The 18,155-nt window shown below is 44.5% G+C and overlaps 2 protein-coding genes across 8 annotated transcripts in view; one reads left to right on the top strand and one right to left on the bottom strand.

The window, feature by feature from the left end:
- Window positions 1–18,155, top strand: part of Qin (tudor domain-containing protein qin) — a 150,718-nt gene that overhangs the window by 77,421 nt on the left and 55,142 nt on the right. The window lies entirely within an intron of this gene.
- Window positions 478–18,155, bottom strand: part of LOC139769171 (uncharacterized) — a 63,052-nt gene continuing 45,374 nt past the window's right edge. For both annotated transcript variants that reach the window (XM_071700023.1, XM_071700022.1), the window contains exons 2-3: window positions 15,050–15,241; window positions 478–4,315 (exon numbers count right to left, since the gene is read on the bottom strand). In XM_071700023.1, coding sequence (XP_071556124.1) covers window positions 3,969–4,315; window positions 15,050–15,241 — 539 coding nt within the window. In that variant the 3' untranslated portion in view covers window positions 478–3,968. The remainder of the gene's footprint in view (window positions 4,316–15,049; window positions 15,242–18,155) is intronic.

Here is an 18,155-nt window from a genome sequence, read left to right as displayed (position 1 = left end):
AACCGGAAACAAACCTCAAACCATTGCGTCGCACTAACTCAGCTTGCGGGAAAAAAAATTCTGATACGCTGGCAAAACCAATTATTTTGCGGAATGCAGCTTGCGGTTCATTTAACGCAACGTGGCTACCTGATATTTTATATAAAACTGTCCACCGGTGTGTGGAGGGTTGAATCAGTCGCGGTCGCTGTGACCGCACTGGTCACCGTCATTCCACCAACAATGTTCACGACTTTTTTAAATTCTCGTGTTACGCAAAAGGATGTTCTCGGCATTGGTTCGACCATTGATCATCTATCGTATCACATTACGCGGCAGATTCTTTTGTTATCGATCCCCCATTATGTCTAAATTAAAACGTGGATTAAACACGTGGAAGCGGTGATAATTATTGTCCCAGCAATAGCAATCTTTAGGAGATCGTTTTGTCGATAGATTTCACAATTTTGCGTCAGTAATGAAATGAGATTAGACAAGTTTTAAAATATCAATATTTTATTTGCTTTTTAAAGTACATTTCAATAGCACACAAACTCGAGCCTGGAAATACTAAGAATGGATCGACTGAATGTTGTACGAAGTTAATTATCGTCGCGTATTTTCTCCTTATTTTGCGGTTACCGATTGATTGACGCGATGCTTAAATTGATTAAACGTGAATCGTGACGCTTGATGCGCGATTACGGTAAAAGACAACTACCTATGATATATACTTATAATAAACGACGCCGCTGTCAATTAACGAATGAAAGTTTAATCGCGCTATGTATAAACCGCGAACGGAAGGAATTACTTGAGATTTTCTTCCCTGTGGCGTATAATCGAATTAAGTGTGACTCTTCAGCTTAAATCCCGTCACTCGTTTAAAAAGTAATCTTTAGTTTCACTGAAGATTGTCTCCGTTAACCGTTCTTCATTAGTAAATTGGCCAGCAAAGATCGGCATCCCTCATTAAGGACTTAAGGATACACCGTGCCGTACCGAAAAGTTTTCGAACTAATTTACCGTAACTTCCTGTCGTGAAAGCTCTCTCTCCTTTTCTTATATTAAATAAAAATTTCAGTAATGGCATTCTTGTGCAGCATCCAATTTGCGAAGATTACATTCCCCGCCGGATACCGCCAAAGAATCGAAGGAGGCTAACTATCCATAAGCTCGGAGGGAGACACCTCCCTTAATCTTTATTTCCGCGCATCTTTATTTCCGATTGCTGCTCTCTCTTATCAGAATTTTGATCTCAAGCTCGTCGGATTACTGTTGTTTCGCGTCGATCCAACACTCGTTTATCTATATATTAACACAAAATCGCCAACGATCAGCGTGTAATTGGCTTAGCACATCTACGTTTCTATCTCTATTATGTACAAGGCGCGAGAGACGTTTAGGTAAAGGCACATGTTTATTCCTCTGCAGAAATCGCTTACAAACGTTACGGACGACGGACGTTGCACAAGATCGCAAAACGTGCGCGCTTCACTCACAGTTTTAACAAATAACTAATTTAACACTACGAGCTCGAGCGTGTGCTCGAGATGAGGAGAGCCTCGGAGTATGATTGTTAGTGTCGTACACGGAGAGAATTTTCTCTTAAAATTTACCCTGAAATCATGGTAGTTGTGGGACAACATGTACCACCAAGAATTTTATGCGAGCTATTCTGATTAATATCTACCATAATAAAAAATATTAATATCTATTACATTAAAGTATAAAATATGTTTAATTAATTTTACTAAAATATATCTAGGAAATTTCAATAATTTTTCAAAATTTAACTATCTGCTTGGTAATTTTTATCACGTTTGTAAAATGTCTTTTGTATATTTTAAAAATTCCTTGGTTGCCAAATTGTCCCAAGTTTGTAGTGAATTTAAGGGTAAATTATAACAAAAAATTATCTCCGTGTATGTACCGTTTTTTCTGCCCGACGAAAAGTCGCGGCCCGCGTAACTTGATTCAGAAGAGTTGTGACCGATTGTGCGCGATTGTGCTCGTACTCGTTTGTTAACGTGACGAGAATTCGTCGCGCAATGCTCTCGCATTGCAGCGCTTTTTTTCCGCGCGGGCCGCAACAATATCGCGCATCTCGCACGACGCGCCATTACTAATTGCCGGCAAGCCTGCCGTTGTCATTGTGTGCGTGTTGCGTGTACTTTACTCGGGCATCACAATCGGCGGGCATGCACAATCGTATTATCGGCTATTGATTTCGGGAAGCATCGACTTGTGCGCTCGTAAATGCCGTCCACGCGCGAAACGCATTCGATTCCTTCCTTCAGCACAGCTCGCCGCGCAAAGCGAATAGCGTTGAGCATTATCGCGAAAATTTGATCGTTCTTCCGTTCGGATAATTACTCGGATTAAATGATCGTTTCCTTATACTCCTCTTAACATATACGTATTATTAGTATATCTTATTGCATTCTTAAGAGTTTGAGCTGTTGGCCGAAACAGTAATATAAATTGCAATATCTATTTAATTTATGAAGAGAGGAAAGACTCGCGTCTTTTTTATGTTATGTTGGGAATTATACTCGAAAAGTAATATAAAAATATAATTTATCTCTTCTCGCACGGTCACAGTTTATACTACTGTTTCGTCCCACAACTTGTAGAATAATGTTAACAAGCTAACAATATTCAACTAGTCTTTTATACGTTTTGCAATCGGTATTATTTTTACAATAACGCATTAACAATATTTTGGCGATACTGGACTATTTATGTAGGCGTTTTCTATTACTTTAGTGTTTGAAGACTCCCCTTCTCGACGGCGACCACAAGAAAACGATTAAACGCTGTTGAACTCCTCGCAGTAGGAACACTACTGATATTAATCCCCATTTATAGATCGACAAATATAATTTAACGTACAAAGCGTCGTCATCTGAAAATAAAACGGAAACCGCAACATCCGTTAATCCATCAAACAGTCGGAGCGTCCAACGGAGTCGTGTCCGGGTTTGATGATCGATCATGGAGCACTCGGTTGATTTTCCCGCAGGTGTGTCGGTAGCACGTATTGCCCGTATCGATGGCTACTTCCGCCGTAACGATCAACTTCCGAGGTTTCTTGTCCATCGACGAGACGCTGGAAAGAGAAAGAGAGAGAAAAATGTCCGTCGATGAGAGACGTCTGTAAAGCGTCGATCGAAAGAAGAGAAGACGACGGGAGACGCCTCGACTCTCCCGTAAACTCGAGCAGGATCTCATCAACGATTAAGAACCGCATCGGGTGGTTCCTTCCGTCAGAAGGGAAGGCTGATCGCAGATGGAAGTCGCGCTGCACCTCCGGTTCCTCTTTTATTGACGCAGCGGTGCTCATCACTTCCTTTCATTCTCTCCCGCTCTGGAATGGCAGGGACGTTCTTCTCCTTCGGCGAGGATCGCTTCGATATTCATTGGGCAAAGATTTATCCACCGGTAATCTCCCCGGAACGCTCATCGCGCGATTCAGCGGCTCGAGTGCGCTATCGTCGACAGCGCGGGCCTCCCCCCGCGATACTCTCGCGACGACCTTTCGCAGAATCCACGATTGTCACGGATAATCGCGCCGTCGTGCTCTCCTCGCGATCGGCTATCGTCAGATGCCTATCCAATGTCTCCTCGTTTCCTTTGAAAGTTCCGCAGTCGTGATAGGGCCCAGGCATGAATCCCACGCTCTGGCTTCTCTCGATCGATGTGACAGAATAGTTAAGTGACTGGCGATTGCTTCCGCGTTCGGAGAAAGGTATGAAAATCCGAGTCGTGAATTTTTTAAAGAAAGACAGAATAATTTTCTGCACGTATCTGAAGACTCGGCGAGATATTTTTTTAAGCGTCGCGGTAATCTCGCAACGTTTTTCTGCGATTTCCTGTATCGCGAGGGAAGTACTTTCCTTCTGAGACGACGGTGATTGTGTTTCCCCTCTTTCTCTCTCCTTCTCTTTGTTTCGAGACGAGTATCGCGTGCCGTCCGCCCGCCCGCTTCATTTCCTACGCACGAAGATATTCTCCAGAAGCTCCTTCGTGATCAGTCGGTGAGGTCTGGTCGGGCTCTCCGTGGGCGTACCGTAAAGTCGACTGTTGATGACGTAGAGCTTCGGGCTAAGCTCGCACCTCACGTTGAACCACCAGTCGCAGACGAAGACCGCCTGGCTGAATTGCGTGCCGTTCGGACAGAGAAACGTTGCTTGTCGACCGTCTATGTCGCAATAATGCCACGCCTGGCATCTCGTCTCTACGTCGGCGAAGAAGCCGGGGTAGGACTGGTCATCACAGTAGAAATTCGTGTAAGGCACCTTTCCCAGCACCGGGTAATCCGTGCCTGGTCGACCTGCAATTGCAATAAGTGCCGTAAGTCCTTCTACATCTAACATGATCGATACGGATACTAACACAACAAGAGTATTTTAACAGCAAACTATTAAATACCTAGATAAAATTAATACTATATATATTTTATATTTTTTTCTAAATATTAATGAAGATATTTGATGAATCGAAATAATAATTAATATTTTAACTATGCGGTTTTCGATGTTCAAATGCGTTTCATCGTCCTCCCTGATATCGCATTCGATCGTATATTCGAGATCCTAAATAATTCACGGATTATTCCGATTGCAATTTCACCGCTCACGGATTCCCTTTGCGTGAAGCTCGCGAGTGCACATAAAGCGCCGGGCGATTTGGATGAGTTAGCTACTTAAATGAACGGACGCGGAGGGGTTAAACGACTCGATGCAACCACGGTTCTTTGCCTTTTCTCTATTTCCATTTCCATCTCTCCGTTTGCGGCCGCAGCCATTCGAATCTCATTGGAAAATCGCAGTCTCGCATAGCTTCCTCGAACAATGGTGCGATTGTGTAATCGGAAACTAAGAGCAGATCGAGTATTTTGCTTAGATGAATTGAAAGCCAAGAGAAAGGAGAAATTAGAGATAAAAATACATATATAGGTACTTTAGATGTCTGATAATTTTATGCTTATGTTGAAATATTGCACTTGAAATAATTTTTGTGTGTATAAACGTAATTTTATGTATTATGCTTTACGATTGACGCAAAGGTAGAAAATTCGGTCTTTCTAATTTTATTGAAATTCTGATGTGACATATTCGGAACTTTTCCCGGGATCAAAACCGAAATATCTTCAATTTAATATCGGCAAACATAAGCAGGTGATCCTAGCGTCGCGGAGAGGGCGATATCGCGATCAAAGGAGGTGGAAACAAAGGGTAGACAACTCGAAGCTGTTCGCGTCATGGTTGGAAGAGGTTCGGAAGCGCCATTAAAATAGCCCGAGAAAGCGCCCTCGAGGCCCTCCACCCACATCCTTACCGCCACTTTTCTATCCTCTTCCCTGCTGTCTCTTCCCCGTCGTTCGAGGCTCGGCGGAAAACGAAATAATTAGACCGTCACGGTGTATGGGCACACCTTCGAAAGGGGTGAATAGCTCGAGAACGAGAATACGTTCGACGTGGTATTGTCGTAGATTCTACCGAAGTTATAATTACGCGGACCCAAACCACGGACCGGGATGAGGATGAGAGAGAAGGAGAGAGAGAGAGAGAGGGGGGAAGAGGGAGGAAGAGAAAGGACAGAGGAGGGTGGTTTAACGAGCGGAAGCGAGAAGGCGAGCGTTTATTCTCCATGCGGGTACGCAGAATCTCTTCCGCTGACAAAACAGGATCGGACAAGCGACGCAAGGTGTGAATTTCGTATGGATGTCGGTGAGACACGGTCGGGTTTATGCGACCGCCGTCGGTAGGTGCACGTTCTGTATACGTTCCCGGGGTGTTGCGCGCGTATACAGACCGGTCCATTTCGTCGCTCGTATTGCATCCCATCGCATCACATCGCGTCGCGTCGCATCGGTATTCCTGCAGGCACTCGAGATGAAACCTGGCCAATCCACTGTTTTCAGCAAACTTGAACGACTTTCCGCCGAGTGAAACTAACGCGAGAATTTCTTGATTCGCGAGAAACTCAATAGTACAAGCTAATGCATTATCAGACAATAATTAAAATGCTACAGTAGCTAAACGCATGTGAGATATCCTTATAAAAAAGTGTTGATAAAAATGAATTAAAGTCTAATTATTTAACAGAACTTTATGCTTCTGTCTCTTGAAACAATCACTTTCAGTTAATTTATTAGGAACAATTCACACAGTTATATAAATAGTTTAAACTTGGTGGATACAAATAAGAACTCCATGTATATGAAATAACATTTGTTGTACATTAAAAGAATTTACACATTTTGTCATTAAATATTATGTGAAATGCTTTAATTTTAGAGTATCTTAGTTAAAGCGTGTTTCTCAAAATGTATACGATGATAGTTCCGTTATATATCTACTATGAAAACCTAACTATTCCATTCTGTATAGTTTCTACGTTCTACCTCTGAGAGACATTTTCCGTCTTGTCACACGCTCTCGTGAACGACAGCATTTCTGCCCGACGAAACTAAGCTTGTCACCCGATGAGATTCGAATAGTTGAACCGACAGAGACGCGAAGAGAGAGAGAGATTAGGGAAGGAGAGATAGAGGGTTGTTCACGAGCCGAAGACAAGACGAGATGCTACATCGTTGCAAAATTGTTTAAATAAACGCTCGAAACAAAACAGTCTCCTTGTAATCGCTAAGAAGTTCTTCTGCACCACTGAAATTACAGGGTGACTATATACGTAGATGATAACACGGCGCTCATTATATCGCATCCTGTAAAGCGCTACTAAGGATAGATGATAACGGTGCTCATTATATCGTGTTCTGCAAAATATTACTAAGGAAATGGGATGGGTATCTTTCGTATCTTTGTTTATTATTTCAGTTTACCGCCTCCTTGATAATAACGATCATTATGATAATATTAGGAATTTGCGTTATGTGATGAAGTAATTTTAAAGCAACAGATCAGTCGAGATCAGAGATAACAGTCGAGATCGAATCGTTTTCGACAGGAAAGACATAATTGATTAATTATACTTTTAAGTGGAATTATTCTGAGGTCTTTTGGCGATATGGAACATTTAGAGCACGATTTAAGATTTATACTGATATTTTTTTACCCGTGCATTTAAGATGCAATCTTTCGTGCAGCTAACGAGGGAACTTTCTTCATAAGCGTCGACCTCGTTTTTTTAATTCCCTTCGTTAATCAGAGAAAATGCTGGTTCGCCACGGTATTTGTTATCCGAATACTTTCTGATATTACTTTAAGGGAACCGTGCGGGCTCAGCGATTCCATTCTTGGGCGAATTTTACGCGTTTGGCACGCGACCAACGTCTCTCCGCGCGACGACGGGACCGGTCTTGTTATCTTTCCCGTTGAGAGATCAGCTAGCGTACTCTCCTCTCGCGTGTAATCTTATAAAAGTCCTACGTCTCCCTCTCTTTCGGAAGTAAAACAGGAATCTTTAAAATCAGGAACTCGGACTCGCACCGCACCGACGCGGCGACGGTCGTGAAGCTATACGTCGCCGAACGTCGTTTCCGGTAACGCCGCAAGATCCATGGCGGTTTTCTGGCTCCGCGTTTTATTTAACTTTATCGTAGGTCTTTTTACCCGAATCTATTCTTTCCCGATCTATTTCGGTTGGCTGATTCTGAATTCATGATCGAACTGAATCATGAAAATCGTACTTCTTACGAAGAAGCGCTGCCCAATAAAATGGAAAATATTTTTAATATAGTTTTTTAATATAGCAACATCTCGTTTAAAAATATATATATAATTTTCTTAACGAACAGTATGTACATTATACAGTTTTCGCATATTTTAGGTGACGAGGAGATGATTAGGAGATCGCTATGTGTTTCCATATGTACAAACGATCTCGCTTTGTTATCTATTGTGTCTTCGCTCGTTGTTTGGCAGCGCGATCCCCTTTTGCAATTCGAGCGCGCATCGCAAAGTCGATATTCCTTTCGCGACGAATAGCGCGAGCTTCCTCGGATGTATCGAGAGAGACGCAATGAAAAGTTCACGTCGAGACTTGGATCGCGCTGGGAAACTTCTGTCTCGAATTATTGAAGCAGAATAAATCAGCAAAACGGGACATACACGAAATCAGGGTATCCTCTCTCCCCTCGTCTCTTCATCTTTTCCTTTCCGACTTTGCCTTTCTTCCCCGCTTCTTTCGCCATATATAGGAACTTCTAACAAGTACCGATAATAGACACTCCTCTCTCTCGACATCGGTCGTTTCTCGTTGACGTTATTATTATTGCCGACAATTACGAAGACATCGAGTTTCCGGGGCAACGTCATATCTTCCCCTTTCTCACTTTTACCTCAATTATCGAGTCATCTGCAAAAGATAAGTGACTGTGCTGCCATTTCCTTTTCCGATATCGCCACCACTGTTACAAAAGTGCTATAGCAAACAGGTAGCACATACGCGAAAATGCAAGATCGAAGTAAGAACGCTTCGTGTTAGAAAGTCGCCGAGTACCACGGTTATCAACGTCGCAGATTCGCGTCGCCGAGGCCAATCATGGGTCAGTCGCTGTCAGATTGGTTAACCTATTTGCTAGATGAAAGACGCGTAATTGCCTAACAACTTATTGGAGATAACGCGCTCGTTAATTCCAAATTGCGTGACGAGACTCGGCGCCGACATTTCTTGCGTATACACTGCGCGGATGCAAGTACATATTTAAACGCCTTGTGCACTTGGCAGGTGATCGAACGTCGATATCCGGCGAGAGAGACGCACGGTTTGCTTTGTGCGGGTAACAACACAGGTGTCAAAATAGAGAGAGAGAGAGAGAGAGCTGAGGAGAGCATGAAATTGCGCGTCTCGATTAATCCGGAACATGGCCGGAGGCTTTTGCTCAAAACTCTCGCATGTGCGTGCGAGTGCACTCGCGCGGATGGAAGCGAATCGCTTTTAGAATAGGGACGTGACATCGAGCGTTATCTCGCGCAAGGAAATCGTTCCGAGCTGAACTGGTTCGAGCCAGGCCGATCCGAGCAGATCCGAGCGGCGCGTAAATGAGACAGAGAACCGAAATGGTCATACGGGCTTCGGTAATCGTACCGAAAACGATTAAACAGCCGTTTCCTGTGATTATCCAGCTGTTCGTTTACACTTCGGATGCGTTTGTCCTACGAGCGGGATATTAATCCTTTCAGCGGCCCGAACGGCGCGGCGTGGCGCGGCATTAATTGCACATGCGAGGATATTCTGTCATCTCCCTCTCCCGCCCGGTTATAAATCCGGGAATACGCGTGTGCTAGCGCTCGTGAATCTTTTAGCGCTATTTCGAATATTAAAGGAATTATATACATATATTATTCGACGAAATTAATTTCTCATTGACGAACGTTTTTCATCGAATCATTTAGTTAATCATAGATCGTACGCGGAAGATTAGGAAAAAATTTAGCGGCGAGCATGTCTGTGGTCATTCTCTATAAATTAATCATAAATTAAGCATAAATTAAGCATATTATTGCACACGTATGTTGTTTATATATAGCTCGGCCAATATTCTTTCTGCATAAATTCGCTTTTCGCGAACGTCGCCATCCTGGCAGTCTCACGTTCGCGTCTCGCGGACGAAGGGCGAAGCTTCGACGTCTGCATGATCCACGATCGCGCACAGATCTCTCCTTCTCTCTCTATCTCTCTCTTTTATCCAGCAGCCGTCTTCCTCTCTTTTACGTCTCAGCCATCGTCATAAAGTCAGCCAGGCGCACGGGACGAGGTTTGCTGCAACTACCCTCCATCCCGCATTGTTCCTCCGTCGGTCTCTCTCCAATGCACTCGCGGTCCGCCGCCCCCGTCTCCCCTACCGTCTCTCCATTTTCCCCCTCAGTGATACGCCCCTCTGTATCACCCTTATCCTCTCCTCCACCGCCAATCCCCGTTTTCCCGCCATTGTCCGTACGTCATGAAACGCGCGTAAAGACGTACCTGGTTAGGTTTGCGCGAAGGAGGGAGGTGACGCGAGCGGGGAAAGGAAGAAAAGGCGGGAAAGAGGTAGCCGAGGGGGAATGAAAACGAGACGCGCACGTAACGGACCCCGTATTTTCATCCCCCTCGCATCTCGCTGCCCGCTCGGTTCGCCCGCAGCTCGGCTCCTCTCGCAGAAACTGCCGTGACACCGAGGAGAGCCACGCCGGTGCAGAGTTCATCCGGGTCGGGACTCTATTTCATTATCCTATCCGGGAGTGACACACCGAGATCCGGGGAAGAGGGCGAGGGGAGGAGTGCGCGCCTCCGCGCGACCCTTCGGGAGATTGAGAACCGTTAAGTCAATGAGATAAGTTTACGCTACCATATTGATTCGGCGTCGCAGCTACCCTCTCCTCCTCGTTCCTCGTACGGGGATGATTTTATTGCGCTCGCCGTGTACCGGAAACGAAACAGAGTTTATTCATGAATGTACAAGCTACTTTTTTTACACACGTCAGCTGAAATCTTTCGGGTAGATATAATGAAACGTGTGGTCGAATGAAGGAGCGAACGATCTACAAGCCGTAAAACTATGCTGACATAGAAAAGCTAGAAATATATGCGATGCTTCTTTTGCATCTCGATTCATTAAATTTTTATTTATTACATTTGTTAAGTTATATCTCAAACCTTTTTTTGTTTTATTGCTTATTTCAGTGATATACAAGCGCAAACTGTATATCGCGGTTTGATATTTTTTTTTAGAGATCAGTTCGGCTCAGTTTCATCCAAATTCTTATTCCATTTTACACATACAATTATCTCTTCTTTTTCCGATTACTTCTCGTTATTTTTTCTCGCTATTTTTGTTTCTCTAAATTTCTTTCTCTCTTCTATACTTCCTGTCTCGCTGTTTTCCCCTAGGCCTTTGCCCTCCGCCACTCTCACTGCGATCATCCCCATCGACTCGAGCTTCGCTCCCTTTGCGCCCTGCAACGTTTCAGTCGTTTCGGGGCGGCATAATCAGCCCTTGTCTGAAGGGTGTCACGGTAGTTAGCAGACACACTGGAGTTTACGATGGAGCGACGGCGTCGTAAATTCCTCGTGCATTGTTTGGGAATTTGCGAGCGCTAATCGGTCCTCGTCACATCAGCGAAAGGCGCGCCGACGTCGTCGTTGCCGTCAACGACATCGTCGCCGTCGCATCGTTGTCGCTCTTCGCTGCAAGATTGACATCAATGTCGACGACGCTCTCGTCCGTCATCGATGGTTATTCGCGGAATTTCACGCTGGCGCCCTGGCAAATTTCTCAAATTCGTGGGTCTTGATCGTCGCGCTGCGACATTTATCGGATCGCTCGCGGGGAAATGGATGTCGATGTGGGCGTCGAACTCGTGCCGATAGCCCATGCCGGATTCATTTTTCAAATATCGGAGGAATATTATCAGATTACTCCTCGCGTAGCGTTTAAGAGGATCTGACATTTTGAAAGCAGCCTTTGTATATCCTGCCTGACGTTCGTATTTTCACAAATTATATAGTCTGGCATATTGTAATTCTGTACCCCCGATGTTATCATTTATAATCGATATATTTATTTATACATTTATCATCGCGAGACGATTATCACCGGGCTATAAAGCACGGGGATTTAAACGCGACGCTTGCGTTACACCGAGGCCGGTTTTCGAAGAGCGCGTCGATCGATTTAATCGCGCGACAAAATACGTTTAACGCGTTATCAAATAATCAGATCTCGTGGAACAATGGTCGGCCGGATTAACCGCGTATATTATTCGCGGTTTCCACGACGGGCATGAACCCCTTCGGGCGTGAGCCCGAGATAAATAATCGCTCTCCGTTCCGTAAAGTTTCACGAGTGCTCCGCGGTACATGCGAGTACTCCGGGTACTTATGGCCGTATTTAATTTAGTGTATGAATTTTATGCGCGCCAAACGCCCCGTGTTGCACGCGTTCGCTTATAAATCAGCCCGGCCGACATTCTCTATCGCGTGTAACGTGCACACGCAGGAGTTGCCGCGCGCAGCCTCTCTTCAACCTTTTCTATCTACCCTCCGGTGACGCGATGTGCAAACTCCATTATAGGAATTTTCCCTCCGTTACGCGAAGGCTGCAGCATATATTTTACGATCGATCGATCGGCTAAAGGGAGAGAAACGCTCTCTCGCCGGCGCGGCCGACGTTCGCCCTCCGTATAGGGCGACCGAGGCAAATCGAAGCGGATGCCGCTTGCCTGCTCGCGTTACGATAGGTCAGCGTTGAAATTCAAAGCGGGCCTTCAAAGAACCCATTAGCCGGCACAAAGTGACATAAATCGCGCTTAATGCGGTATGACCGCGCGTTTAATGGCCAAGCAAGATTATCACGGTAGCACTTGAGGATAAGCTGCACTTAAAAATGCGCCGCTAATTTTACCGCCGTCACCTTCGAGTGAGATGCTCACTTTCCGATTGCGAACTTTCTATTATCTTTCAATTGAGGAATACATCGGATTTCGTGTATTTTACTCGCGTTTCGCGTTTTACTTGTTATGAAAACGTATCGCTAACTGTGCCCTTTATTTTTTATGATTTATATTATAGTACAAATTTTCTTCGAAACAGAAGAGCGTACCGAGGAGAGAAAAGCTGCATCACTGATGGAGTCGAGATTAATAGCGTTTCTCGTTGGGTTACACTGACGTGAATTTATGATGCCACTAATGCAGTTACCTCGCCTTAAAGTAATGATTTTTTAAACCAAAAGCGACCGCCTCTTGGCACCGTGGCGAGGATTGGCATGAAAAAACTGGGACGGTGCATTACACGTAATTCGCGAAATGTAAATTACAAAACCTCATTAGTAAGCGGCTTATTTATTTTACGTTAAGTGCAAAATTGTCTAGCACGACAATTTTCCAGGTATTCCAAATTAATTTTGCATCTCCACACACTCCACAAATTTCGACCCTAAATTTCATAATTTTCTCGATTTTGTGACTTGCTCGATAATTATCGTGCTTCATTGTACAGAGTTCGATCATAATCAATCTGTAAAATAGTAATAATATTATGGAACAATTTTGAGGCTCTAAGCGATCTGTTAAAACGCTTATCGACAAATCCGCTGCTGTTTCTGCTTAATTCAAGCAGATTTAATCGTTTAAAGCCCTTAGTGCCGCGAAACTTGTTGACAAAGGTGTATTGTCCTGATTCAGTACAGTACTTTGAGTTCACGTGCTCCATCATGTAATAATAATCACATATCTTTTAGATTAAACGGGATACAAAGCTATGATGTTTAAACGCAGCTAATATCGGAAATAATAATGCATTTAAAATCTGGTAAAAACCTCAATAAGCGAGGGCAGAAGCAAGGGAGCTAAAAAAAACGCCGATTTTCACCGATGTCATAAAATTCATATCAAACAGCGTGTATAAAGTCAACCGAAGGGGAGACTTTCGGGAAACTTTAGAGAGGGACACGTTAGGGAAATTGACGGGCGACAAATGGCCGTTACGTGGCGTACCCTTCTTGTCTCGTCTGAGCAAGCAGAGAGCCGCGGAATATCAGTGAAATTGCCGCTATCTCCGCGGCGCGGAGCGGAGCGGAGCGGCGCCTCATATTCGACGAGTTCCTCCTCCGGCCTGGGCGCGCTTTATGCTATTGCGGCAACGAGGAGGAAAAGGTAAGAAGCGGGTAGAAGGATAAGTTATTGCTCGTCGAGGTATGCGGCTACGTATTTCCTTATACTTCCGCCTCGCGCCAGCATCTTCCTCCTCATTCCGGCGTCTATTGTCGGCCGGATTACCCGCTGAAGGGTGTTCATGAACGCCGGCGGTATTGCGTCGTCCGTCTGGATTTAAATCCCATCCATTTGCGGCCGGCAAATCTTGTATAATCGCAGCCGGCAAAGCGTAACGCTCGACCTGACGCTTCATTCGCATGAGCGGCGTCTCCTCCGCGCGTATACCTTCCTTCTCGTACAATCGCTAACTCGTAGAATGGGCTACACGGGGTGTCTCGAAACTGCCAGGAATCATGGGTCTTTTTAGCATTCTGTTTTTAGCCGAATGCTAAAAACAGAATGCTAAAAACAGAATGAGTTTTTCGCTCGATAGAGCGAACATTATCATCTCTTCTAGTTTCTTAACATTGAACTATGTATAAATATATATTTATAATCTTTATATCGAAGCTTTGTGAAAATCGACAGTCGATAATTGAAAACAACTATTGGTGTCTTGGTATTTTTATTCGGAAAAATATCGGTTTTGAAAATTGTCAGTGAATTTTTCTGTCTAAATTATCACCCACGCGTTTTGGATCACCCTGTATACCTTGCCAGGTATATCAGCATTGTGCGCAAGTAGATCAGGATTAATGAAACTTTCCTCCGGGATGCATATCTTTGCTCGCGGAAATGATGATTCCACGAATGTATTAGATTACTCAACCGTTATATACAGTTGCGTATTTCTCGCGGATTCGGCAGCGTTGTTCTCCGTCCTTATGATATAAAGCGAAATGGTCGCAGACGGTACTTTAAAGTAAAGGGTCAATTCCGCGCGTAACTCCCGCGTTCCTGACATTCCTCGCAGTCTGGCACCGTCGAGCGTGAAATATTTTCTGCTCGAAGAATACGGAAGAAGCGTTCGACGGAGAGTGTCTACGCAATCGACTTGTCTCCTCAGCCTATTTCATCATATCTCCCGCTTTCTCCATTTCCTCATTATTTCCCGTTACTTACCTGACAGAATCACTCGCGGAGCGTCTCGCGAGTCCAACTCGTCTCCGCGTAAAATTCTCGTCCCCGACTTCATCTATTTCACGCAAGCGAGAAATAATGATCGACCGGCTTTTTTACGCGATGCATGTCCACTCTCGATTTCAAAAGCGTGACACTCGGTGTGGAACGAAGAGTGACGGGAAGACAGTGGGAGAATGGGAAGAAGAGGGATGAATAAAGCGGAGCGCGGAGGAGCAAGGATGGATTCCGGAAGCTGGTGCACACAGAAATAGAGGAAGCGTGGGGGACGGAAGGAGCGAGACGCTCTATCTGTTGCACGTTGACCGGGGGGGATCGGCCCCCCGGCCCGACAAGCGGCTCACAAAGGGACAACTTTGCGCGAGATGATCTTGTTTACGTACCGGGTATCGATTTACCGAGATCGAGGTACTCCCGCACGGAGGGGCTCAGAAATCCGGGCGGCACGGCCGGCGCCTCGTTGGTCGGATTGTTCCTCTCATCCACGGGATCATCGTAGTAATAGTCGTCCTCGTCGGGATCGAGGGGCTTCGCCCGCTTCGACACTTTGCTGGCTCGACCGCCACGCGCGCCGCCTGTAAAAGCAATTTTTAGCTGCAAAATACATCTAATATGACATATGAGTGACAAGCGTGAAATTCGGATAGATTGAAGCTAGAACGAGGAGTTAAGTAAATGTTATCTCTAACACATCACGCGTTAAATTTCTCACGATTTATCTATGTAATAAAGTTTGTGGAAAAAGCTCCAAATTTATACAGATCTATCTTGCTTGTGGTCAAGGAGGATTTAATAGTCCAGTTTTTCTCGATATTTAAACATTCGAGTGTCTTAATTTGCGAAAGTTCGAGTCCATCGGAAGATCTATCGCTCCTCGAGACTAATGGCTCTGTTATCCTTTTAATTGCATTGTCCGCGCGCTTTTCTCTTCCTATTAATTCGCATGATAAAAATGCTCCGCTGTTTCTACTATTATTTCCTTCTTGATGAGTCCAGGTCTCTCCGCGAGGAGAGAAACAAAAGTGGAGACCGGGAAAGAGAGGCGAAAGAAACGCCGTCGCCTATGGGAACCTCCGGGGGTTTTGGTCATTTGAGCAATCTGAAATTTAAAACATTTGAAAATCGTGGCCGAGCGTCGCGACGTAGCTCCCGAAGGTAAACAAATTTTTACAGTCTCTTTAATTCATGCGGGAAAAAGGTTAAATCGATGTTGTTCATCGTCGCTGTTTTTCCTCCGGGAAAAAACGCGGGCGCCTAATGCCTTCCCTTCTTACCTTCCCCCCGATCGCGATGCAGATGCACAGTGGTATTTGCGTTCTAGATACGCTTCGTTCGAACGTAGAATTCTTCCTATTGTACGTTCTCGCTGAATATTAATACGCGGGTGGTAATTTTCGCGAAACCTGCGCCGAAACAGTTTGCGCTTAAACGACGACACGGCACCGCGGTGTGCCTTTGACAAACGTCGAATTTTCCGACTCCATGTCAAACATTCAGTAACTTCGTACCGTACTGCGTACGAAACGCGATTGCCCGATCGAGGAGCGGTAATAGCGGTAATTTAACGACGAGGACTGGTCGTCACGACTGAAAATTAATTAGCTCCAAACTTCCGAAGCGTATTAATTTCGATCAAGTGCCAGCCAATGTGCGGCTCGGATCACCTCGACCGTGTGTAATACGCGAATATATCTTGAATAACGCAGTCGAGGAGCCGCGAGCCGGTGCGCGGTCGGCACGGTAAAACTTTCGGCGGCCCTCTCGTCCGCAGATGTGTATCTCGCGAAACTTTCGCGTCGCCTGTGCCGCGTGAATGGACGAAGTTCCGTGTCGGCCGACGAACTGGGTCAAGTCTCGAGAATCTTGAGTCTGGCTCCTCGAATATAAAAGTAGCCACCGCCTTGCCCCGACTGCCATGAAGAAAGCCAATGAGAGTTGCACAGCCGAATGAAGAGATGAAGATATTTAGTATCGAGGATTAAGGGGTGGTTCCGAACGAAGCTTTTAGGATCACGGATGCGGAATAAAATTTTATTGCTCGGTCCTTGATCAGGTTAACCATCGATCGACGAATCGTTATCGTAAAAATTAAGGAGGATGAAATATTGGATTATTTACGACCTAAGTGTGTGTTAACGTTAATATCAAATATTTCTCAAACATGGAAATCTTTTTCGCATTTTTGCTTTTTATTTCGCTCTGTGATTTAGCGCTAATATAGAATATATTGCACTGATATAGTGCATACAAATTTATAAATATTGATGAAGCTACGTGCCCATTTCTGGGAAGCGAACTCTTCCACTTGGCAAACGAAAGCTTATTTAAAAGTTCGATATTGTGAGAATTGTTTTATTAACGTTATTACGAATGCTGTTAAATTGTTGTGCGTTGCTTTTCTACATACCTAAATACGTATGTCACTCGCCACATTAATTCACTCAACTTCCTTGGAATTAGCACTTTATAAGATTATAAAGAAGAGATCTGCAAGTAATGTTCTTTTTTAAACATGAGATTATTAAGTAGTAAAATATCACAGTAATTAAGGAGAATAAGAAGAATTTTTATCATCTTAAACAGTTTTCTAAGCCAAAGAGCAAAACAGAATATCTTCTATTCCGTTTGTCATATCACAGATTTTCATTTATAGACGTGAAAACAATTTGTCGTGCTTCTCACGCAGTTACACGCAACCGTACAAGCGAATCCATGATTAACGCGATAAATTCGACCGCGTAATCGCGCTATGAATCCTTAGTAGGGCGTATCATAATCGGGAGGGCGTACGTGTGTTACGCCAGTTTACGAAAGCTCAGCAGAATCCCGTGTTCATCCTATTTGATATCGGCCGCGGCGTCCGTGCCGCGGAAGCTAATTAATGGCTCATCGACGAGCCGAACTTTATCCGTCAAAACGCCGCGGCTTAATTCGCGCTCGCGGACAATGCATCCGTACACGTACGAGATTTGCGATCGCGTCGCTATATGTTGCTGATTTTTTTCCCACTCCTCCTCCCCGTGCATTTCGCCGCTGGTCGCGCGTGAAATACGATTTTAATGTTACGCGAGGTCTCGAAAATGCTCACTGTAAATACTATTAAATGTTGCGAAATATTTCCACCCGCGTGCAAATCGAATGCTGTTTAATGCGCTTCAACGTGTGCGATAAATTTTCCCGTTTTTTTTTTTTTTTTTTTTTTTTTTTTTTTTTTTTTTTTTTTTTGAGACAATGTGCATAACGTCGGAAAGTAATCGTTACGATTGCGAGAGTTTACGCAGATGGCTGGCACGTTCCTTATCGTCGCTCGTTAAGGACGTTCTCCGGTCCTTATACTAGAGGACATCGATTTTCTTAGGATTTTCTTGAAACTGTGAATATACGTTAATTTAGGTGTGCTTTATGCGTGGTATAAATTTCAGTACCTCTTCCGGTATAAAAAATAAAGATACTGAGCCTCAAAGTTTCAACTTTTACTAATGAAAAGGT

This window comes from Temnothorax nylanderi, unplaced genomic scaffold (assembly GCF_030848795.1).
Source record: "Temnothorax nylanderi isolate EJ_2023f unplaced genomic scaffold, tnyl_v1.0 TNYL_tig0020_pilon, whole genome shotgun sequence".
Classification (NCBI taxonomy): Eukaryota; Metazoa; Arthropoda; class Insecta; order Hymenoptera; family Formicidae; genus Temnothorax; species Temnothorax nylanderi.
This window is presented reverse-complemented; position numbering and strand designations above follow the sequence as displayed.